At 38.3% G+C, this 22,225-nt stretch overlaps 1 protein-coding gene across 1 annotated transcript in view; it reads right to left on the bottom strand.

Annotated features, from left to right (window-relative positions):
• The window catches only part of MOCOS (molybdenum cofactor sulfurase), a 210,868-nt gene that overhangs the window by 12,070 nt on the left and 176,573 nt on the right, over positions 1–22,225 (bottom strand). The window contains exons 9-13 of the mRNA XM_086896591.1: positions 16,288–16,450; positions 10,318–10,399; positions 6,025–6,149; positions 5,345–5,450; positions 1,196–1,322 (exon numbers count right to left, since the gene is read on the bottom strand). Of these exons, the coding sequence (XP_086752717.1) occupies positions 1,196–1,322; positions 5,345–5,450; positions 6,025–6,149; positions 10,318–10,399; positions 16,288–16,450 (603 nt within the window). The remainder of the gene's footprint in view (positions 1–1,195; positions 1,323–5,344; positions 5,451–6,024; positions 6,150–10,317; positions 10,400–16,287; positions 16,451–22,225) is intronic.

The following is a 22,225-nucleotide window of genomic DNA, read 5'->3' as shown; positions in this document are numbered from 1 at the left end:
CAATGCAAGTTGCATAAGGCTTTCTATTCTTGCCTTGTAATCCTAAAGTGTATCAATGGCAGAAATAGGAATGCCTTTTATTTTGTCATTTTACAGTAACTTATTAACAGGATCCTCAGCTGAACTCCCCAATGTAACTCCAGCCTCCAACAAGCTGTACACAACAGTTTTTGTCCTTTGTGTTCCTCATTTCTTTCTTACAGGACGTTTTCCTCAGTTTTCTGCAACTCACATTGCAGCTTACTGCTTTCTTACATAAGAAAGAGAGCAGAAAAGCAATATTTTCCACCCTTGCTGAAAAAGTTTCTTACAGCTTGCTGACCAGAAAAAAAAAAGGTGTGATGCCTATCATATCTTCTAGATTTGACCTCAGTACCCCTGTCATTCACACTTAAATTATAGTCTCTAAGAAAACAATGAATAAGCCACTTTCACATCCTAAGCAAAGCATCTTCAAATATATATTTCATATCTCTTGGCCAGACAAATTCAGCAGAACATTTAATACACACGTGCATCTTTCCCTTAGGTATCATGTGTACCTTTTACAGATTTTTTGTTAAGAGTTTTTCTTGAAAGAATGTATTTACAAACAAGGTCTGACTCTTCAGCATTTTCCTTAAAGTATAAAGGACCTTGTGTTGTTAGTTATGATATGAAGCACAACATACCAAAAAACCCTACCATGCTAGAATTAGAAACATTCCTTGAGTGAAGACTAGGATAAGATGTATACAACAGAGGGCAACAGAGCATGAGTGTTCAATTGTATTCATGTCCAGTCTTTTGGCAATCAGTTGCTTGATTTGCAGTAATGTGAGGCTACATTTGGACTACTGTGCTTAACAGCAACAAGTATTCTCTGCTGATGTGCTGGCTAAATATGGGCTGTAAACTCTGCCTCAAAAAGCCTGATTATTATTCAGTCCAGATAGATAAAGATAAGAAATACTATGAATGACAAAATTCAATAAAAGAGTGTAGAAATATGGCAAAATCTCTTAAATATATTGAGGTATGTTTGTCACAGGACACATCACTTTTTTTTTTTTTTTTTTTACACATTTCATAAATTTCACCTGCACAAAGCGTGCTGCCCATATTCCAGGCAAAGCCTTTCAAAAATTGGTTTGTCTCCAGGAATCTAAATTCTTTGTGATACACTGGCACATGGACAAGAAAGAAAAGGTCATACCTGGAACTGCAGAGCACCTATTGAAATCTCAGCCCACTCTTCCTCCTCAAAGGACTCTGGTGCACTGATGACAATGTTGGCACGGAAACGTTGGATCAATTCCTCTGTTTCCAATGGCTCCTTCAATCTGTCTCACAGAGTTGACACAGCAAAAGAAAAAATAAAATTATGAACTAATTTTGCATAGATGCTTGTGCTGTAAGAATCTGGTGGCTCATGTGATTAGCAAACACTTCTCCAGAATAACCTGGACCAAGTTTTATTACGAAGGCTATGGAAAGGGCACAAAGTATTCAACTATAATTTGTAACCTCTCAACTATAATATGTAACCCTCTAGGTAGCTTTTTCAGAGGTATAAACTGGAACCATAGGTATGAAAACAAGTAGGCAGGTGATTGTGAACCATGCATATGAGAAAATTCTCAATTTGTTATCATATGTAAGTCTAATGGTAACAAATAAAAAGATCTTTTCAGTTAGTAATCATTTGACTTGTTAAACATTGTAGAAATAGAAGCTTCTAGAACCAAAGACAAAATTTTATTCTGCACATGCTGCAATGTCAGAAGGGACAAAACCAGCAGTTGCTGAAGGTGAAAAAGGCCAGTAAAATAATTTTATGAGAGAATATATCCCTCATATTATTATTATTTGCCTTTGGGAGGCAGCAGATTCCACCAAACGATAGGTGTTTTAAAAAAAATTAATCTCGGTGTGGTGATATCTCCCCCTCTTTATAAGCATTTGAGCTGCCAGAGTGTAGATTTGTGTCAGTGTGGAGAATGTATATGAGACAGAAAGAGCAGCAGACTGCATACAAATATCAGAAATCTTGCTGCATCTTCGAATTGTCATTCTTCACTCTTCTTTTAAAGGAGAACTTGAACAGTACCAGAAAAAAAAAAAAAAAATAAAAAAAAAAGACACTGTAAAATTTGCCAGAGGGTTCTCTCAGTGTCACTGTTAGTGGAGAAGAACACTTCTTTTTGCATTAGCTGTTAAGGACAATTTGATCCTCCATTTTTGATCCTCCCTAAACTGTAGCCTGACAATTTTGGAATATGACATCCTACAGCAGAGGCAGAAACCTCGATAAGCAGTGAAGAGAGGCATTTCTGCCCCAAATTTAAAAAAATAAAAAAAAAATAAAAAAAATAAAAAAAATAAGGACATACAGTTTAAAATGTATTTTAGTTAGAGAAAAAACATGCAAAATCAAAGTACAGGGAAAACTTCTCATCAAGCAGTCTTGGCAGAGGAGGCCTGTTAGGTAAAAAAAAAAAAAAAAAAAAAAAGAGCTTGGTTTTATTTAAAACAGTCTGGATGATCTCCTCTAACAGACAAAAATGCGTAAGGATAAACTGCCTGTGCAGACTTTCAGCCAAACCACAGAATCCCAGCTCCACCAAGCCCTGGTGTTCACAAGGGCTCCAGCAGCCTGGGGGTAGAAGGTGGGATGGGAAGCTGCAAGGCTACAGGCTTTCCCTCAAGATCCCACAGGTAATCCCATGGCTCAGACACCATTTGTAACAAATGCAGGAGGTGGGAGCCAACAGGAAGAGTAGATTATACCAGTACTCATACAAACAAGGAGGAAAATAGCAGTTACTTGTGAACACATTCAATTGTGCTGCTGTACTTCCCAGCTTTGCTGTGGGCTCTTGGAGCTTGGTTGCTGTACAGCCTCTAGTTTTCAATGTGTTTTTCAAAATCTAAGTGCCTGCCACCCCAGCCTGTACTGGGGAGGGGCATCAAAAGCCCCAGTAACCTCAGAGCTGGGCTTGCAGTGTCCTGAGGCAGCTGCTGAAAAAAACTTCAAACTTCTACTAATCTACCCCTTGCTGCTGAACTCAAAGACTGCAGTGCCCCTATCCCTGAGCTCTCTGCCTTCGACCTGCACGGGCTCACATCCAGAATACCTCACCTCTCTTGCACCTCCCCCAGCCCTCAGAAATACCTATAATTACTTGGCAACATGTATCTGAGTAAATTTCCATTATTTCTCCTCCCACAAAACATGCACTGGTTGGATGGAGTGGCAGGTACATTCATGCTGGAGATACCAACACTGACTTGTTTTGAAAATCAGTGTAATGTGCCAAAGTCAGCCTAGGTGCTTTGGATTGTCACAGCAGCGGGCTCTGTGATGAAGAATACGTTAGTTATATTTAATAGGCAAACCTGAAAATTAGTATTTATATCTTCAGGGTTATATTTCTAACAGTAACATTTGAGCATAAGGCCAGGCCATTGGGATTTTCATAGAGGTGACCTGTAATGGAAACACCAGAGAGATGAATGTCTGCAGGTACATGTAGCCCTCCAACAGTACACTGCATTCTAATTTTTAATTGAATTGCTGTTTCTGTTTTAGATCACCTCTCAAGAGCCAAGTGCAAACTGGAAGACTAGTTTTTACTTATGGAAGATACAAAGTGAAATTATGGAAACTTAATTGAAAATTGAAATTCTTTTGTAAAACTTAGCAGGTTTCTATTAAACAAAACCACATGCCAAGAAGCTAAATAATACTTTCTAAACACCCTCAAATATTTAATGAAGACCCATACGTGCAGTTCTTTAAAGCATATTGGATAGTTCTATATTTGGAAAGTTCATACACCATGATTTAGTAACAGTGCAGAATGAGGGTGCTGTATATCTGAATTTATTTCTCTAGCACCTGGAGGAGGCACTGCATAGCAAAATGCATGGAAGGGAGGACACTTCCAACTCACACTGCAGGGTGAGAAGCAAGATGCTTCTCAGCCACCATTTCAGCTCTGGTCACATCTAGAGTTTCCTTTGAGGAAAGGGAGATTACAAGCCTAGTTGTGCTGGAAGACATTAGGCATGAAATCTGTGTATCATCTGACACTGAATATTTTACTGAAGTTCCTTGTTCTCCTTTGTCCTCACGTGCTGCTTCTTACTCTTCATCTTTGCACTCAAATCCCATGTCTGGAAGGTTCCTCACTGAGTCTTATAACAAAAAAAGCCCTGAGCAAGAGATGTCTGCAAGAAGTGCCCTTCCAAGGAGATGTAACCCAGCCAGTCAAGCCTCACAAGAAGGCATTAATTGTCACTGAGAAGGTGACAAAAAAAAATAATAAATCAAAACACTGAGAGATGGACCAATTCAAACCTTTTCACACATTTCCCACGATATTCTAGAATTGCCCAACTGTCTTCTCCGAAAGAAGCAAAATCCTCAGACAGTGCAAGCTCTAGTGGTCTCAGTGATGCTTCATTCAGTCAGTGGTTTTAAATCCTGAAGCTATATACATATCCTGCTGCAGATATACAGACACATATATTCCTCTTCTACTCAAAGCAGGAATTTTCAATGCAGGGGACGTGTTTGGTGGGTGTGTAAGAGGAGAGGAGGTGACTCCAGGAAGAAGCAAGAGAGAAGTTTTGAGAGACAAAAACAAGGAATGCAGTGACAAATGCTGGAGGTGTGGAATGCACAGACCTGTGTGGAGGCCTTGAGGGAAGAGATTTTTTTTGTGAAATTTGAACCTTTCATAGATATATTCAAGGAAAAAAAAAAATCCTATAGTCTGTAAATGAAAATTTGGTTAGTAATGGGTTTGTTATCTTTGAACTATGAACTGACTCTGTTTCATTTGCTGCTTCTATCTCCCACTTTTGTATAAATAAAGCCAAATTAAATTACAAAATAAAATTATTCCAGTCCTGAAAATACTTTTAAAGTACTTTTATTGTGCATATTTACTCTAAATTTTAATAATTCCCATGGGAGAGAAATAATTCAGCCATTACTAAGATTTCATATTTTTACCTGCCAGACAATTTATGTTGAGAAAACCCTCTTATCCTTGTTCTTCTGACAAATAAAAGTTGGCTGGTTCTTAATAACATCTTTCCACCAATTCATTTGACAAAGATTTCATTTAAATTTTCCTAAAGATCATTGGTAGACAGATGATGCTCATGCATTTAATCTAAACTTTCAGAATTCATAAAATAATTAGTAATTATAGCAGTTTAGTAGCTATATATTTTTGAATGTTGAAAAGTAACTATCTTTAAATTTCCACATAAAACACCTATATTGGCATTTTATGGCAAGATTCTGGAATCTAAGATCAGTGAGAGACATTTGGAGACAGAAGCATCTTACCTTGCAGAAATATGTTCTTTCAGCTGCAGAATGCTTGCTACATTTATCAGGAGGTACTGTGCTTCATTCACAAGAGAGAGTGAGATGTTTGTAGCAGATGACAGACCTAAAAAACAATCAATCCAACATTATAAAATGATCATAAAAATTAGTATTATCACCTCATCTTTCCTTTGACCTCTTACTCGTTCTTATTAATAGCTTATTCATTTGGTTCCAGGCACTAAAGAAATATTCCAAGGATGACCTCAAACCTGCAAATGATAATGAAGCAATGCAGTTAGAAACTGGGATGGAGATGAGATTTGACCAAATTTGAAAAATAGTTTACAAGAGCAATATCTATGCATTTTCAGTTCTCTTTCAATTATTTTTATAATAAAATTTTGTCTCTGAATAAATTCTCTGATTCTCAGATTTTTCATGATCATTTTTCCAAATGTTCTTGGAGTTTCCAGCCAAAATCATGGTCATGATGATAACTTCACCCCCCTGTACTGGTGCATCTGCATTTTTTCACCAAATTTAACAAAAAGTCAGTTTGGTTATAAAAATGATGACTAGATCAACACTGGATAACTCTTTCTGCCTTTATCAGGGTACCTATACACTTAGTGTGAAGTCCATGAGCCTGATATTTGCATGAGGAATCACAAATATTTTTAAGAATTACAACATACCTTTTGTATTTTTCTGATGTGGCCTGCTTTTCACATCTGAACTTTGTCTTATCAAGCGACATGGACGACCAAGAAATGTAGAGAGCCAGTCAGCAATTCTCTCTCCACAGTCATATGTTTTTACCCTATTACAAAAAGAGAGGAGGTTTAAATTTGATTGCCCAAACAGTAATTTGCAAAACAGAAGACAAATTGTGAAGAAGTTTATTCTGCTTCCTTCAATACAAAGTACAGAATCCATATTGGCTGATGAATGTTTGATGTAAAACTCTTATGATTCTAACTCCCCATTTCCTCAACTTTGCTCCATTCCTCTTGAAGTCAACTTTCAAAAGATCTAATTTAGTTTAGTACAGAAGATTACTGTGGAATAAAGGATTAATCACAATGCTGAAAACACTGACTCTCAAGTACAATAAGTGGTTGCCCATATAATATTACAATACGGTATTATGAAATAGTCACACTCTGGTCTGTACTTTTTACAAAAAACAGAGAGGAATGATCTGAGTTCAATTTAAAAATGCTCTGCTGTGTGTAATTTTTAATGATCCCATCAGGTACAATGATGTTACTTCTCTAATTTAATTCATGTTAGTACAGACATTTCACACTAAAACATGGCTCCACTAAACGAGGCCAAGTATCTCTCTACAGATGATTTCCATTACTTGTAAAATGTCTAGTGATTTATGCAAGCTGGCAATAGAATTTTCTTCTTTACCTGTAAGTAATCTTTCCTAGAGGGACTTTGAAATCACCTCTCTCAATCCAAGGTGGCCACAAATCAGACCAGTGGAAATTGATCCTGTTTGACATTAGATTCCTCAGCTCTGAGTAAACTTAATGTCAATCTTCCAAAATGCAGACATCTAATTTGAATCAGTTGTCTGGGTTTTACTCACAGATGATGGAAAGAAGTAAGTAGTTCCAAATCTATATTAGACCTCAGGATGGGATGACTCTCACTGTGGGAATATTCAACTCTCCATTGACTACATCAAGAGATTTGACTGAAATCTAACTTTAAATGTAAGAAGAATTAGAATTCTGATGCTGATCTAGGGAGGATTCTTGTATCAAGGAAAGTGGTCATGTTCCTATCTCACCTTGATGTCCTACCCAGCCAAAGAAGTTGATCTGCATGGAAACAATCTGTTTTGTGAAACAAGAAAACAGCTACTCACAGCAAAAGGTGCTAAGCCCCAGGATTGAAAGGAAGTGGCATGGTTTTACAAAATGCTCTATAGGGTTCAACTAAATTACACAGGTACAAAGCCACCAGAAGAGAAGCCAAAGAGATTTTATAATCCTGCATGGATCAGGTATCTCTTCAGCGCTTGTTCTTAATTTTGCACTTAATTTATGGTGCAGCTCTGCATACCTCTCCCCACTCAGAGTGGACAGATGGCAACCACAGATGCATCCAGCCAGTGATACCCTAGAACTGGAATGGTGTTCTGGTATGAGTATGGGATGCAGGCACTGTGTCAAGAAAGAGGCCAAAAAGTGAGTGTCCACATGAGATTTCACAGTCTGAACTGTGCCCTTGCCCACCACTGTGTTAGGGAGAAGGCTGTAAATGAGAACACATGAATCTTCTGTGATAACAGTGCAGGTAAAACAAATTCCTCCAATATTCTTTTCCACCTTCACAGAGGTACTAGGGGTGTTTAAAATCTCTCCTGATCCAATTGCCTCTGGCAAGCTGTTGGAAATTATACTGTATAAGCCAGGAAGAAAATTTTGCCCTCCTTTTATACAATTATTGTTTTGAGTCACAGTGTCTGAGTTAGAGACTCCCACCATTCTTGGTATTTCATCAAATGTCACTGTGTAGCTTTTGTATTCCAAGACTCCCATGTTTTCAAATTGCTTTCCCTTATTGTCAGACCATTTTCTGAGCAAGTATCATCATCTCTTCAAGGTCTTAGTCAAAGTCATTCTGTTGTAGCTCAATTCTACTTGTTTTCTGCTTGTGTTTATTTTTGTGGAGTATAACTTTACATCTGTCAGCATTACATTTCATTTGGCACATGTCAGGCAATTTATAAAGGAGAGCCTATTTCTCTCTGATTTCACTTGCTGTTTGCCTTGAGTTTCCCACTCATCTTTCTATTATGTCATTTAGCTTCAGTGCGTTACAACTTGTCCCTCTAGCAGGGTAATTTACAGAACAAGAAACAAGGACAGATGAAGTCTGAATATTGATCCCAGGGGATATAAAACAACGGGCTCAGTTCACCTTGTTCTTAACTACACCTTTGTCTTCTACCACTGCTACACTTCCCTTGATCTCTTTGATATTGCAACCTGTCAAAGAGGAGGCTGTGTCCCTGCTTATTTCAGTAGAGCAGCAACCTTGAGCATTTAGGGTCTTCTATAACATCAATCCTATCAACATTAGCTTCTACTTTCATCTGTCCACTGTTCCACACTGCACCAGAAAGCCATGTCCTCTGATGTGAGCAGCACATGCTGACAGACAGCCCCTGCTGGGATGAAGGCTAGTGCTGATGAATTGCTTCAGAAGGGAAATTTGGGCTCATTAAACTTCCGTGGCTGCTGCAAAATTAAACTTCCTCACATGACTGCTTGCAGATTCTGTATCATGTACTTTCCTCAGTTATCTCAGTCTAAATTCAACAGAAGCCAACAGAACTGGATAAAGTAACAGCATCAGAAGACAGAATCAATAGATAAAAAATACATTCATTAGACATTTCTTTTGAATAAAAGCCTTTTAACGAAGACCCACTGCTCACCTTATACACTGCAGAAAAGACCCCAGACCACAAATCACCTCCCATCCTCTTGCAAAGCATTGCTTTTCTCATTATTTTAGGCCCTGGAGGCTCCTCTGCTGAAACACTGGAAACTGGCATCAACTGCTATTGGATCTGTGAGCACTTTTAGAGTGTCATCAATGTTGTTGTTCACTCAACCTGCCTTACTTCCTGACTTGTTTATTTGTTATCGCAGTCTACTCTGCAATCTGCTTTCATATTCACTTTCTTATTCATTCTGTCCTTTCCTTCCTTCACAGAACTCTAAGAAATTTTCCATGAAAACTTCCAATTTGATACAATAAAAATGACAGTCAGTTACTTGAAAGAAAAGCTACAATAAACAGTATGGCAACAAATTTTATGCACACAGAGAGAAAGATAACTCAGGCTGTTTTACAGCCTGTAATAGATGGGCTTACCATGGGGAGGCTAGGGATGAGTCAACACTAAGGGAAGTGGGACAGATGGTTAAAACAAATGACTCTTGGGTGGATTCCACTACCTGAAGAAAATACACTTCTGAGGAAAAGATCCTCTTTATCATCTGAATAGCTAGTAGAAAAGAAGGAGAGGATAATTTTCTGCATGGCTCCATAGGGAAATTTCCAGGTCTTCTGTTGGTTTGTTTATGTGTTACTCAGAGAAGCAAACGTAGAGGGTTACAAAGAATTAGTATACCTTGGTGAAAGGAAGACATAAATCTTTAAGTGGCTCTTTTAGTTTGACTTACCGAGAGACTCATTGAAAAGAAACATAGTAGATGATGCAAATGTACTTTAGGAAGGCACTTGATACACTGCCACTCAAAAAACTTAATGAGACTGCGGGAAGTTCTTAGAAAATATGATGAATAAACACTTAAGTTTATGGATAGGAAATAAATTTATTCATAATGCTATATTCACTGAAGTGGTATGTCTCTTGATTAGAATTAATGTTATTTAACTTACATACCTGTGCGTCAAGATTGTTAAGGGGACACTGAACGACATGGGTGGTCAAAACAAAATTAAAAAGGGCTATAAATATGGAAAGCTATTTATAACTTTAGAAGCTTCTAGTAATTTTAAATCCATGCAGTGAAATGGGCAAAGATGCCAGCATCATCACTATTAAATGTGGGAACTGAATTCAAGTCCTTCTGAGACCCCCAGTTGGCATTTGGAGGCAACTGGGGACACCTTCTCCTTTTCTCATGCTTGGAGCAAGTAAAAAAAACTCTCACTCATTCCAGTGAGGGTAAGTCAGTTTACTGTACTGTCCTTCCTCTCCTTTTAAAGTTTTTTTTTTTTTTTACTGTTTTCTATCAGACATGCTGGGCATGACAACTTTCTTATTTAAATAAGTTTATTTAAATGTATAAATTTAAATAGGACCATTCTCCTGGTCCACTAATCATTCATTGCTTTCCACCATTTTTTCAAGGACTTCTGTGTACATCTGTCCACATCCTGAGTGTCACTACAGAGATTTTCAGCTTCAGTACCTCTCTGCTCTCACTTACCTGTGTGAACAGACTTTACTGTCACAGATCACAGCCTCTTTTCTAGTATTGTCTTCTAGCGGCACAGATATTGGGTCCATGCCTAGGTGAACAGAGAGAAAGTCATATTTAAATAAAAAAAATGTATGAAGAATGATAGGATTATGAAAAAAGTTCTTATTTTTGCTTCTTTTCACAGTCACAGTAGCCTTACAAACAGCAAATAAAAAAATAATATTTTTTCTTTTTGCTAGAATTATATTCTCTGCCGGCAGGTGGCTCCAAATGATAAAACAAAGCGCAAAGGCTGAAGATGACCTTGGTACTCAAAGCATATTAAAAAAAAAATAATAATAATTTCAGCTTTGAGTAACTTCCTTCTCTGTTTATCCCAGACAACAAAAATGGCACAGTATTACGGCCTCAGCCATGGTTTCTGTTGGAAGGATGGCTCCTCTGACAAGTCAGGAGATTATGTTAGACACTGTCATGTTGGACTAGAGGGATTGAGTGATCTGAAAGATGAAAGATGGAGAAGGGGGAAAGAAAAAACAGGCACAATTCAAAACGAGGCACTGTTCAAAAAAAGAAATATACTCTGAGATAAAACTACAATAATTTAATGACAAAATTTATTGAAAACTGAGAATGAGGCAATCATTCCCATCTATTCATCTCCAAGTTTAAACCAGCAGAGGATTCCCTGGTAATGATCTATCTTAACAACTTCTCCCACATTTTTCTCATCTTGAACAGAATAAACCAAAGAGATGGAAAGGGTACTGTAGTTTGCTAGAACCAAAAAGAAAAGCTGGACTACTTTTCTTTATGTGAATTGAAAACAATAATCTTAAATGAAGAACCAAGTCTTTTTACTGTGTGGCTGCAATCCATCCAACTTTTCCATTACACTGCAACAGATATTAACCAAGACTTTGACACCCGCCCCCCCTCCCCCCAATTTCCTAGAATTATAAAAACACATTTTAACATTATGTAATATTGTAAAACAAATAAGAATCATGCTCTACCAGCTCTGTGATATGGCGAAATCAAGTTGGCTTATTTTCTTCTGAAGAGTAATGAAATGTAACTCAGATTCATTGTAACATGACTATCAACTCTGTTTCATGAATATTTTACAAAATAGAAAGTGGTCTACTTCTTCTTTGGTTAATTATGTTAGTATATGTCATAAGTGAAGACAGAGAGGGAAAAGTTGGGTTCACTTAGGAAAATAATGCAAAAACATGTAATAAATGCTTTGAACCACCCTGTAACAATCTGAAAAAAGCCAATGTTACTGTCTCCTTGACTAGAACTCTTGGACTTGAAACAATTAAACATTAACATCATTACTTCTGAAAAATAAGAGTTTGAAATTTTTCATCTTTCATGCATTCTTAACTGTTATATATTTTAAACATTTTCTAAGAAAGGCAAACGCACAAAATTTCTTAAAATGGAATTTCAGGGCTTTAAAAAAGGCTTTTATACACCAGCAAGTGTATCACATTTTTATTGAACAGTACACATTTTACAATGATGTTTAGGTCAGTTAAACATTGTTAATTACAATTTTATTCTATCTTTAAGGCAAAAAAAATAAAGTAGAATATTGCCATTTACTAAAATGTAAAAGTGTCATTCTCCATGGACATTTACTTGATAATAAAATTCACAGATGTGCTCACAGTATTAATATAAAAAAAAATCTTATCGTTATAGCTCCTATTTTCAGTCAATGAGGAAAATTAGAAATCTGTTATTTCAATAGACTGAAATATAAACCATTCATGTATATTCTTTCATCAGTGTATGCACTTAATTCCCATTATTTTTATTGGCAGTAACACATGACTATTTGAAGGCACAATAAACTCCATAAAGTGCAATTAGCTGCTCAGTTTTGCTAGCATCTTTCTACTCCAATATTTTAAAATACCTCCTCGACACTCAGAATTTCTCCCACTGTGCAGTGGCAAACTAATGCCCAACTTGCCAGACTAATGCTGATTGTTAGCTAAAATGGAAAGAGAGAAATTAGTCTTTTCCAAACATGTATTTTCAGCCAAATTCTGTTTGGCTACACATTTGTGTAGGTCAGAAACAAGTGCAATGTAATCTGTGCTCCCACGTATTTGATGGAGGAGGACAAGGAGATTTCCCTTGGTTCTCACGCAAGTAATAGGATTTCTGGAAATGAAGACACTTGCTCCTGCCCACCTTCAAGTTACTGGGAGCCAAACCTCAAATAACTTCAGTCAAGACACAAGTAGTTTCTTTCCATGGGGGCTGATTCAGAGTTAGGTACACTGATTTTCCTCTAAGTGGGTTCTGTGATAGCAAGGCTTTGTTGCGCTCTTAGTAGACAAAATAGGAAATGCCTGTTAACAATCCCCTAGCTTAAGAAAATAATTCTGACGAATTCATAAATGCAGTTTCTCAAAATTAAAATCTTACCCCGTCTGCTGAAGAAAAGTACAGCTGGTGAGAGAGCACGCACAAGTCCTTCCTCTCCCTCTGGTCTCAACCCCTTCATCAGAGATCTGGGAAATACCTGGAGCTCCCCAGCTGCCATGCAAGCCAACTAATTTTGCAGGCATGCCAGGCAAAGATCCTAAGCCTTCAGGCAGCTTTGGGCTTGTGTAGAGCCCCACTCTGCCATCCTTGCTACTCACAGTGGTGGCAGGACTGTACAGCTGGGTTGGTCAGACAGCAGCTTCTGCCCATCCACATCTGAGGCGACAGACACCCAACATGCAGGGATTAAAGAACAGCCCTGATAGGGTGTCTCAGTGCATAGAGAATTCAGCAAAAGGTGTTAAAATAGTTACAGTCGCACTAAACCATGCTGACAATTTTTTTCTTGGACAGAGAAGGCAGAGAATGTCAAGCCACATTGAAATAAAATAGCCATAAACAAATTTTCCGCTAATGAAGAGTTCTAGAGGGAGAGGAAAGCATGTGCCTGGAGGGGAAGAGAGAACAGACTCATTATGTTTTAAAAGTGCCACAGATAAAGTCTTCACCATAATCTAATAGTGTAACAGCAACATGCTCTTAAAAAATGCCGTGTACTTCAGCTGGTGGAAAGTAGCTGGTGGGATTTGGCCCACTCGGCTTTAGGCACTTACCAGAGACCTATTCCAGCAGCACAGTTGCCTTAGGCTCTCTCTTTTGGAGAGAGGCGCCTCCAGCCAGCAAAGCATGCTCTGGGCTGCTCCCACAGTGAGCAAAGCGCAGGTAGAGCAGAGCTGGCAGAGAAAACACAGTGGTTACAGCTCCTGCAGAGGGGAGACAGCCGGACTGCACCGGTCACCGGACAGCTGGAGCCGCTGGCTCTGCACAGCCACCAAAGCAAGGGCATTGCAGAAATGGAAAGAACAGAGAAACTCAGCACAGGGACTGTGAGGGCAGGGGGAGGAGAGATGGGGGAAACAAAACTCATCTTGGAAAGATGCATGCTGGCTGAGGAAAGGCGGTTTGGGTGGGTGGCGTTCCATGCGGATGAAGGAGCGAAGCGGGAGGAGATCTGGAGGTGGCTGTTAGTCAGCAGGCCAAGAGCTATGGATCTGAAATAACATCAGCCACCGACACAGGCAGTGAAGGTTCTGAGCTTCAGAACAACCAGCCCGGCTCAACCGAGCTCCACTGCTCCTCACCACACAGATCACTGCTCACATGCAGCATTCAGCTTCAGGTCTTACATCTGCAACCAGCTATGGACAGGCTGGAGGAGTGGTGACAAAAGCAGAAGGGATTAACATGAGATTTTCAAGTAAAGAGTCAGTTTATTAAATTAAATTTGCCTGCCATGAAATGATTTAAGTGGAAGATACAACACTGATCCATGTTTGTGAAGGGATAAAAGAAAAAAAATTAAAAATTTAACACCAACAAACAACAAATAATGGATTTAGACTGCAGGTAAGAAGAAAGAAAACATAATAAATATTGGAACAACTTCCTACATATTTATCTGCTCAGTCTTACCCTGCTGGTTTGTATGTGCTCCCATCATTGTGCCATCTTAGGAGCAGTAAGCTCTGGAATAGATTCCCCAAGGAAAAGAGAGCCATTATCTCATTGTCAAGAATTTTAAAAAATGCCACAGGTCTCAACAACACTATGAGAGTAAAAAACAGCAGGACTACTAGAAAAGAGGCCCAGATCATCTCATGGGCTAGGATTTTGGTAGCTAAAGTCATTATACAAAGAATAAAATGACTCCATTCTTACACACTGGCTGTACCAAAGCAGGCTGTGAATAAATGGCAATAACACTCTTGTTAGAGCATACTGATCAATTACTTTTGTGTAGAAAAGTGATCAATAGACTTGGACAATCACTTCTGTGTGAAAATGGTTCTCCCTTTCATTGGAAGGAAGGGAAACGACAGTGAAAACTCAAAAAAAGACACAGAGTAAAATGTAGAATTTAAAGGCAAATTTCAGCCTGGCACTAACTGTGGCAAGAAATTGTAAATCTCAGTGTGAAATGGGTGCCTTGACTGTCATTTTTATGTGAGAAAACTTCCTCCTGACTCCCTGAAGCATGTCAGGTGTTATTGACAGGTGAACGTACTAATGGGTATACACTTGTCTGAAGGATTGCTAGCAAGGAGAAAAAATGAGGGACAGACTCAGAATGGTCAAAAAGGAAGAGAGATGGTAAGGAAATAAATCTCTAGAAATAATTAGTTCTGAAACACTTGATAATTTAAAAGTTGTGGGAGAAAGCTGTCTGTGCAACTGTACTACAAAAATTTGAGGTGCAAGGTGCTCCACACAGAATTGAAATGAGTTAATGGTAGATTTTCAAAGAAATAGTATGGAGGAAAGAGGGGAAAACAGCAGTGTATGTGCCAGTGGGCAAGTCTGGAATCCCTAAGAAGAGGGTAGATGGTGTTTGGGATTGGAAACACAGAAAATAGCACATGATAAGTGGAAGTATCAAAATGTATGTTTGAGAAACCTATTTCAGACAAAAAGAATCAACGAGTCAGATTTAATTCTACGGAGAGTGCTCAGACAGGTGGAGATGACAGCAACCCTACTGTACGCACAGAAAGGAGACTGTGGCTACAGATCCACTCATATGGGTTTCTAATAAAGGGTGAAAAATCTGAAGATAGGTTCCCTTGTTTTGCTCTAGCTGTTGAAAATGTGGGCACATATATTATTAATAGTTAAAACATACGGGCTGAGTAAATGTTGGACCCCAGGGAAATGATGAACACCATTCAGACATGCAGACTCAGCACTAGTAATGATTTCTGTGATATTCAAACCTGTTCCAGTGTTCAGTGGCAACGGCACAGTTATGAAAAGTAATAATTTGCACCTCTGAGTAGCACAGGGCTTTCTGTAACATATTCTTTACATATTTTTTTTCTTTTTTTTTTCCCCTCAGCAGCAAATAAAAAGGATTTTAATAATTCCCAGGAAGTTCAAACATCATGAAATATTGCCTGCTAGTGCAAGTATTTAACTGAGTTAAATAATGTCTGGCTAATTTCCACTGAATACTAATTCCCACTGAAGACTCTAACCCTCTTTATCCCACACCTGGAAGGAGGAAGAGAGATACAAAATGGGAAGTGTTTTGGCCGGGGTGTTTAATGTTAGACTTCTATTCCTTTACCTTTGCAGCATTAACAATCCCTTCAGGCTATGGGACTTCATGCTATGGAGAGACACTAGTTAGTAAATTCTCACATCTGTCTGTTCCTTTCTCCATCCTGGAGAATTCAGTATATGACTGCACATAGGGAGTCTCTGTCTACTCTCTGCCTACCTAGACAATCAGTTAGGAAACCCCCCAGGCTACATATTGGGCTTCCATAGTCCACAGCTGGCACAGAACTTGTCCCTAAAGTCACCAGTAAGCAAGCACAGCATTCAGTGGTTTGGTGGGAGCATGCAGGTGTCCCTGCCTAGAAGTCTGACTCCAATAAAGAAGGGAAGGAAAGGATATTGTTTACTAACCTTCTGCTTGGATGACCATAATTTTTTGCTTCAGATCAATTGAGGGATTCACAAGACACAGCCTTGGCTCCTGCTTCTGAGTCATGCAGACTCCATTCTGGTTTACAACCATCCAGTTTCGGTCATACAGCAAACCCTGGTTTCCTACTGGCCATTCTGTAACCTGGGAAAGCATTAGGAGGGGGTACAAGTGTTTAAAAATGTTAGCTGCATTAATAGATTCATGCTGAAAAGAAAAGAGAGGGAAAAGAATCCATTAATAAAACTCGTTGAAATCAGGAAAACTTATGCAAGCCAATGTCAGCTTTCTGTAAGAGAAACCTTAATTGCAAATCAAAGACAAAGACATCACTGCACAAAGCTGACAAAAAAAAAATCAAATTACTCTAAGTTGTTAGATATTATCATACAGTTTAACAGAGCTATAAGAATCAACAATCTCCAAAACACTCTGAAAACTGTCTTCAATTTTATATTCATCCATGTTTAGGACCTATTGACCCAGAAATTTTTATTTAACTTACAAAGCACAGAAATTTTATGAACTAAGGCAAAACCAAGCAAACAGAAAGCAAGAAAACTGTGATATTCAAAGTTCTGAAAAAACTTGTTTTTCATAAAATGGGACCACTTTTTCCATTAATCCATTTGAGAAAATCTCCGTCACTGAAGCTTCTTGTTTAGCTGGGATAATAACAATTTCTTTAGGTTCCCTTACAACAAAACACATTGTCTTTTTTACTGTCTGTTCTTCCATTACTTCTATAACAGTCTTTACATTCAATAGCCCATACAAGAACATTGTCCTTGCTTTCACATACATTTTTCTGCTGAAAAGAACATCTGTTTCTGATGCTACACAGATGGTAATCTTGAACTCCAAAAAGAGAGCAATTTTAGTACTGCCTTTGGGTGACATTAATATCTGCTTTCTTCTTCAGAATGTTAAAATATTAATGCCATTCTTCTAACATAAAGCTGGCCACTAACACATTCTTCAACTCACGTATGCTTTCAAGTCACAGTTGAATATGGAGAAAAGTTTACAGCTGAACTTCATTGAATTCTTATAGAAAAGCTGAATACATCTCACATAAATTAGCCAAAAAAAGACTTCAGAAAAAAAATATTGAGTAAAAGATATGTCAAGCACAGCCTGATGCTATGAAGAATAGCATGTCTGGAAGCACTGGCTAGATTAATTAAAAAACACATTCTTGTTTATCACGTGATCATCCCAAAACTTGACAGACCCTAAAGTATCACATAAACTTTTCCTGTTTTTATAAAAGCCTGTAGCAGCAGTTTGACACTGACAGCCTGACTATAGAAAGCTATGGGCAGGCATGCTAGAACAGAAAACTTAAAAGCATCAAAGCTGAACTGAAAATAATTTCACAGTGCTAACAAATAAACTGAATACAGAAAATGGAAAGGAAAAAGAAAATTAAGAGAAGAAAAGTGTTCTATCAACCCATTTGATTTATAATATTATTTGGCATTTTTTTATGCAAGTGTGGATGAAAAATTCAGCGATAAATAGAAATTTTTGGTCTGACAGTGTAATCTGAAATCACACTATCCAAGTACCTCAAACTGTCAGCTCCTCAGCTATGTGAACCTTTGTCTTTTTCAGGAGAGGAATCACAGCCCAAACACTGCAATATCAGCTGAAGAACACACTTTTGTTCTTAGTGGAAATTATTCTTTGGAGAGACCAGCATTTTTGGTTATCCTGTATAATTAGACTACAAAATGCATTTGAACAGCTGGTGATCATCTGAGAGCTGCAAGAATTTCCTGCTAACAAATCTCCCTTCCAAAAAAGAAGATCATTAATTGGTAATACATCCTCCCGTGAATCCAACAGATCTTTACAGGATTTGCAAGATATAGAGAGCAGAATAAACTAAGAAAGCAGAAAATAGAAAAAGAGCACAAAGTTTTTCAGTTCCCTATTGCAACGTTCTGTTTTTTTTGGTTCCAGTTCAGGACAGCAATCTTATTCAGGAAACAGCTTAAGCATTTGCTTATCCTCCACTGAAGGCAAGAGGTTTTATGAGCAAAACAAAACCTCTCTTTAATCAGAGCTTCAGGTAGTTCTGACAGGCATTCAAGGGTAAGGCCAGCTAAGTACCTATCAGGTATTTGGAAATAATCAACACCATCTACTCAAGATAGCTCTGACAGGTCCAAAATAATGGCAACTAACTCCATGTTTCAGTCACACCACAAATGTGATGCAGCGCATGACTGCAGGTCATCAACCCACTTTTCCCCCTTCCTCTGGGTATATGCCACTGTAGTGAGAGTCACACAGGTGTGCCTGCAGTGAGTCCCTGTCCTGTCATGGATGTCCTCTGTGCGCTGTCAAGTGCCCAGCTCCCTCTCCATGTCTCAGCTCACTGTATTGCACATGTTGCTAGGACCCTGCTAGAGAAAGCTGCAACAACAAAACAACTGTGCCCTGCCTTGGATGGAGAGTCACAGATGGCTCTAAACAGCCAGAACTGGTTTGCTGCTAATACTGACCCTGGAGATGAGCAAGGAAGAACACATTCATTTATTCTCTCAGCACTGAGACCTGTGGCCTGTACAGAGCATATCCTGCCCTTATTTCAAAGGACCTGAAGAGACTGTTAAATAAAGTAAAATAGAGCAGGTTAGCATATGTGGCAGAGAGCAGTAGTGCATTATATAGCCTGTAATGTGATTCCCTGAAGTTGCCTGGCCATCTCTGGCTACTGGGACAAATTAGAAGTGGGAGGGCAGAAGGAAAGCAGGGAGAGCATGGTTTTACTGACAGATACCAGCATGCACATTCATTCCAAATGTGGAAGGTGATGATGCATCCCAGAATCATTCAATGTAAGGTCTTCTCTACCAGTCACAAGGACTATTGCATAATACAGCCAGTACTTGGTATTGTCCCATCTGATTTACTGATCTTTTCTTATCACAAAATAAAAATAGCCACTGCAAAAACATGTGGGTTTTTTTGGTTTCTATTTCAGAATTTTCTGTAAAATATTTTGGGCTGCATTTCTCCCATAGTTCACAGTAATATCATGAAGTCTAACACAGTTTTTGAACACATTCAAGAAATCACTGAAAAGGCTTTAAATTATCTAAGTTTAAAAATATTAGTGGTCTTACATATAATTTATCCACTGATCACTAGGAACTTGCACTGTATTTTAAATTAAAAGCTAGTTTTTCTTTTCCATTGAGACGTAACTTTTTATACTCTGAAATCTACTGCAAGAATAATAAAGTTATTAATTAGTTATTAGTTTAAATTCCTAACCTCTTTCACTGAGCACATTGCATTATATAATTATGCAGAAGTCACTGACATGAGAGATGTTCCTGTTTAAAAATGCAGGTTTAAAACACATTTTTATGTTGGAAAAAAGAGAGTGGTCTTGGATAGAGGTTACTCCTCTGCTTTTCTCCATTTAATAAAATAATTGTAGGGAAAACACCTTTGAGAAATTGAGTTAGAAAATTCTGCCCTCTGCTTTCTGCACCATGTGTACAAAATCCATGGGACAACAGTGGCCAGGAACACATCATAAAATTCTGCAGAAACCACCCAACCTGCAGTGAGCTGGCAATCTTCATGTCAAGTTTCATCTTCCCAGCTGCCAAAACACTCTGCACTTTCATTTTCTCTGGAGGTCAAGAACCTCTCGTACTTAACCACTTAGAATAGAACAGAGAAATCAGAGTTTAGGAGAGGAGGAGATTATGTGCCTCTAAAGAGGAGATCAAACAGCTGTGAGCTTGCACTCACATCCTCCTCAAGTTTGTCCTCCTGACACTAATCATCTATCCTGCAACCAGCAAGTCTGTGGGCAGAATTCACTGGCAGATGGGCTGAGTCCTGCACACAGCTATCTGGAATTTTCCACTGCACGTATTATTTAAGGAAAACGCAAGTGATCATATAGTTACAATAAGCCCTAATTACTACACATGCTAAAGGTCTGACCTCCCATACCAGCAGGAGGCCTGCACTTGAACCTACAAACCTATGAGCTTCTGATCTCAAGTATCAAAGTATTACAAGGTGAGTGAATTTACTAGAGCTCAGTATTTGAACCGCAATTAGCTTTGCATATCAGCTAGCTGAGAGTTACCCAATAACTGATAAACACGGAATTAAAATTTTTAATTGGGAAAATACTGTTCTAGATTTCCAGCAACTACAAAGCATCTAAAGCTATTTTAGATTAAAAACAAGACACTGAATTTCAATTCTTGGATTCCAATCAAAGACTAAAGCTACATGATTACTACTGCAGAAGTTTATGCATTTCCTGAAGTAAGGAGATAATATAATGTTGTCTGAAGTCTGTGAAAAAAAAACACTAAACAAGTGGCAAAAGAAAAGTTCTGCATATGATTCAGTCTTTTCAATATAGAGCCTAGAGATTCTAGTAAAATCAATATTTCAGAAGGCAAAATTTCTAGGATTTGACTCCATTTAGTTGTGGTAAGGCTTCTTCTCTAGCATGTCTTGCTTCAAACTCCAGTGCATGTGACATACATTGTTTTCCCATTTCAAGGTGATACAGGCTGAAGCTGCAGTAATGACATATAAAAACACACACACACACACACACACATATATAGATACATATTGGAGGTTAGTGCACTCTGCAGGATTTGGGTCCTGGCAGGCATTGCTTTCTATTCTACCCTTGCTCATTGGGAAGAGACTAAGTCACTTGGTGATTTAGAATGGGATTAATTGAATTTTAAAAGTCATTTTACAAATGGTGGTCTCTAAGATGGCATTTTTATCTCTTCTATAGACAGACAGTGAGATTGGCAGATCCTTCACGGGCTGGTTATAAATGTATGATAGGTCTAGAAGTTCCAGTCAGACTTTTGGGAAGAAAAAACATGAAGAACATCTGGTGGACAGGAAGATCACAAAAACAAACTTATTTTTCACAAAGATTTGCTTCAATATAAACGACCCATCAAAATCAAAATACTCTTTTGACTTCAACTCCTAGCCTGCTCTCCCAATGCAGTGAAAGCCCTTTCCTAGTGGATTTGTTAGATCAACTTTTACTGTGCTTTCACATGCACTCAAGTATCTTCCATAAACCACATGAAAACCATGTGGAAATACACAAAAAATACTTTTTCTTTTAGAGAAGGAGAAGAGCTAAATGCTCTTTATAGTGAAATTCCAGTCCCTTCCAATACCATACACTAAATCCAGTATTTACTTAATTTTCTGTTTCTCTTTGGCAATACAAGCTCTGACAGTGCTTAAATTACAGGGCTCTTATGTGGCTGTGACTTTGTCATAAAAAAATCAAAACAGACTTCAAAAATTACTCTAGACATGCAAAATTAAACCTCATAATGTAGCTGCAGTTTTTATATCTATATTTAAATTATTCAGATCAGCTAGTGTTTGCTGCATAATCTAAGTTGCCTTGGATTCCTCTTGCAGTCAATGAACAGAAATATCCAGGAAAATTTATTCTTGCAGATGCCTATTTTTTGCTAAAATGAATAAGCAGGTATCATATCATATATCATATCATATATCATATCATATCTTAAGCCCTCACTGCTTACAGAACACTGTTGAACTGGAGAGGTGGAAGCTGAGGTAAGATGAGCCCTGTTTTCACTCTGGGCCCATTAACACATGCTTGGCACAAGCACTTTGCATGAGCCATGGGGATTTCCCCCCTCCATGAAGAATTGCAGTCCTGTCTGCCGGGGAATACCGGGTTTGTGTGAATTTATCTCCTAAAGCTGTTTTCCCCTCACAGAGCTTGAAGAGGAGAAACCTGGCTCAGCTTGTGGGGAAATATAAGCTTTCTTTCATGCTGAGGTATGTCGTACCTGCTCCTGGGCACAAGCACTTCAAAGCCTTCCTAGCACTGAATGTTGTGGCGTGTATCTC

Source organism: Cyanistes caeruleus, chromosome 1 (assembly GCF_971803275.1).
Source record: "Cyanistes caeruleus chromosome 1, bCyaCae1.hap1.1, whole genome shotgun sequence".
Lineage (NCBI taxonomy): Eukaryota > Metazoa > Chordata > Aves > Passeriformes > Paridae > Cyanistes > Cyanistes caeruleus.
This window is presented reverse-complemented; position numbering and strand designations above follow the sequence as displayed.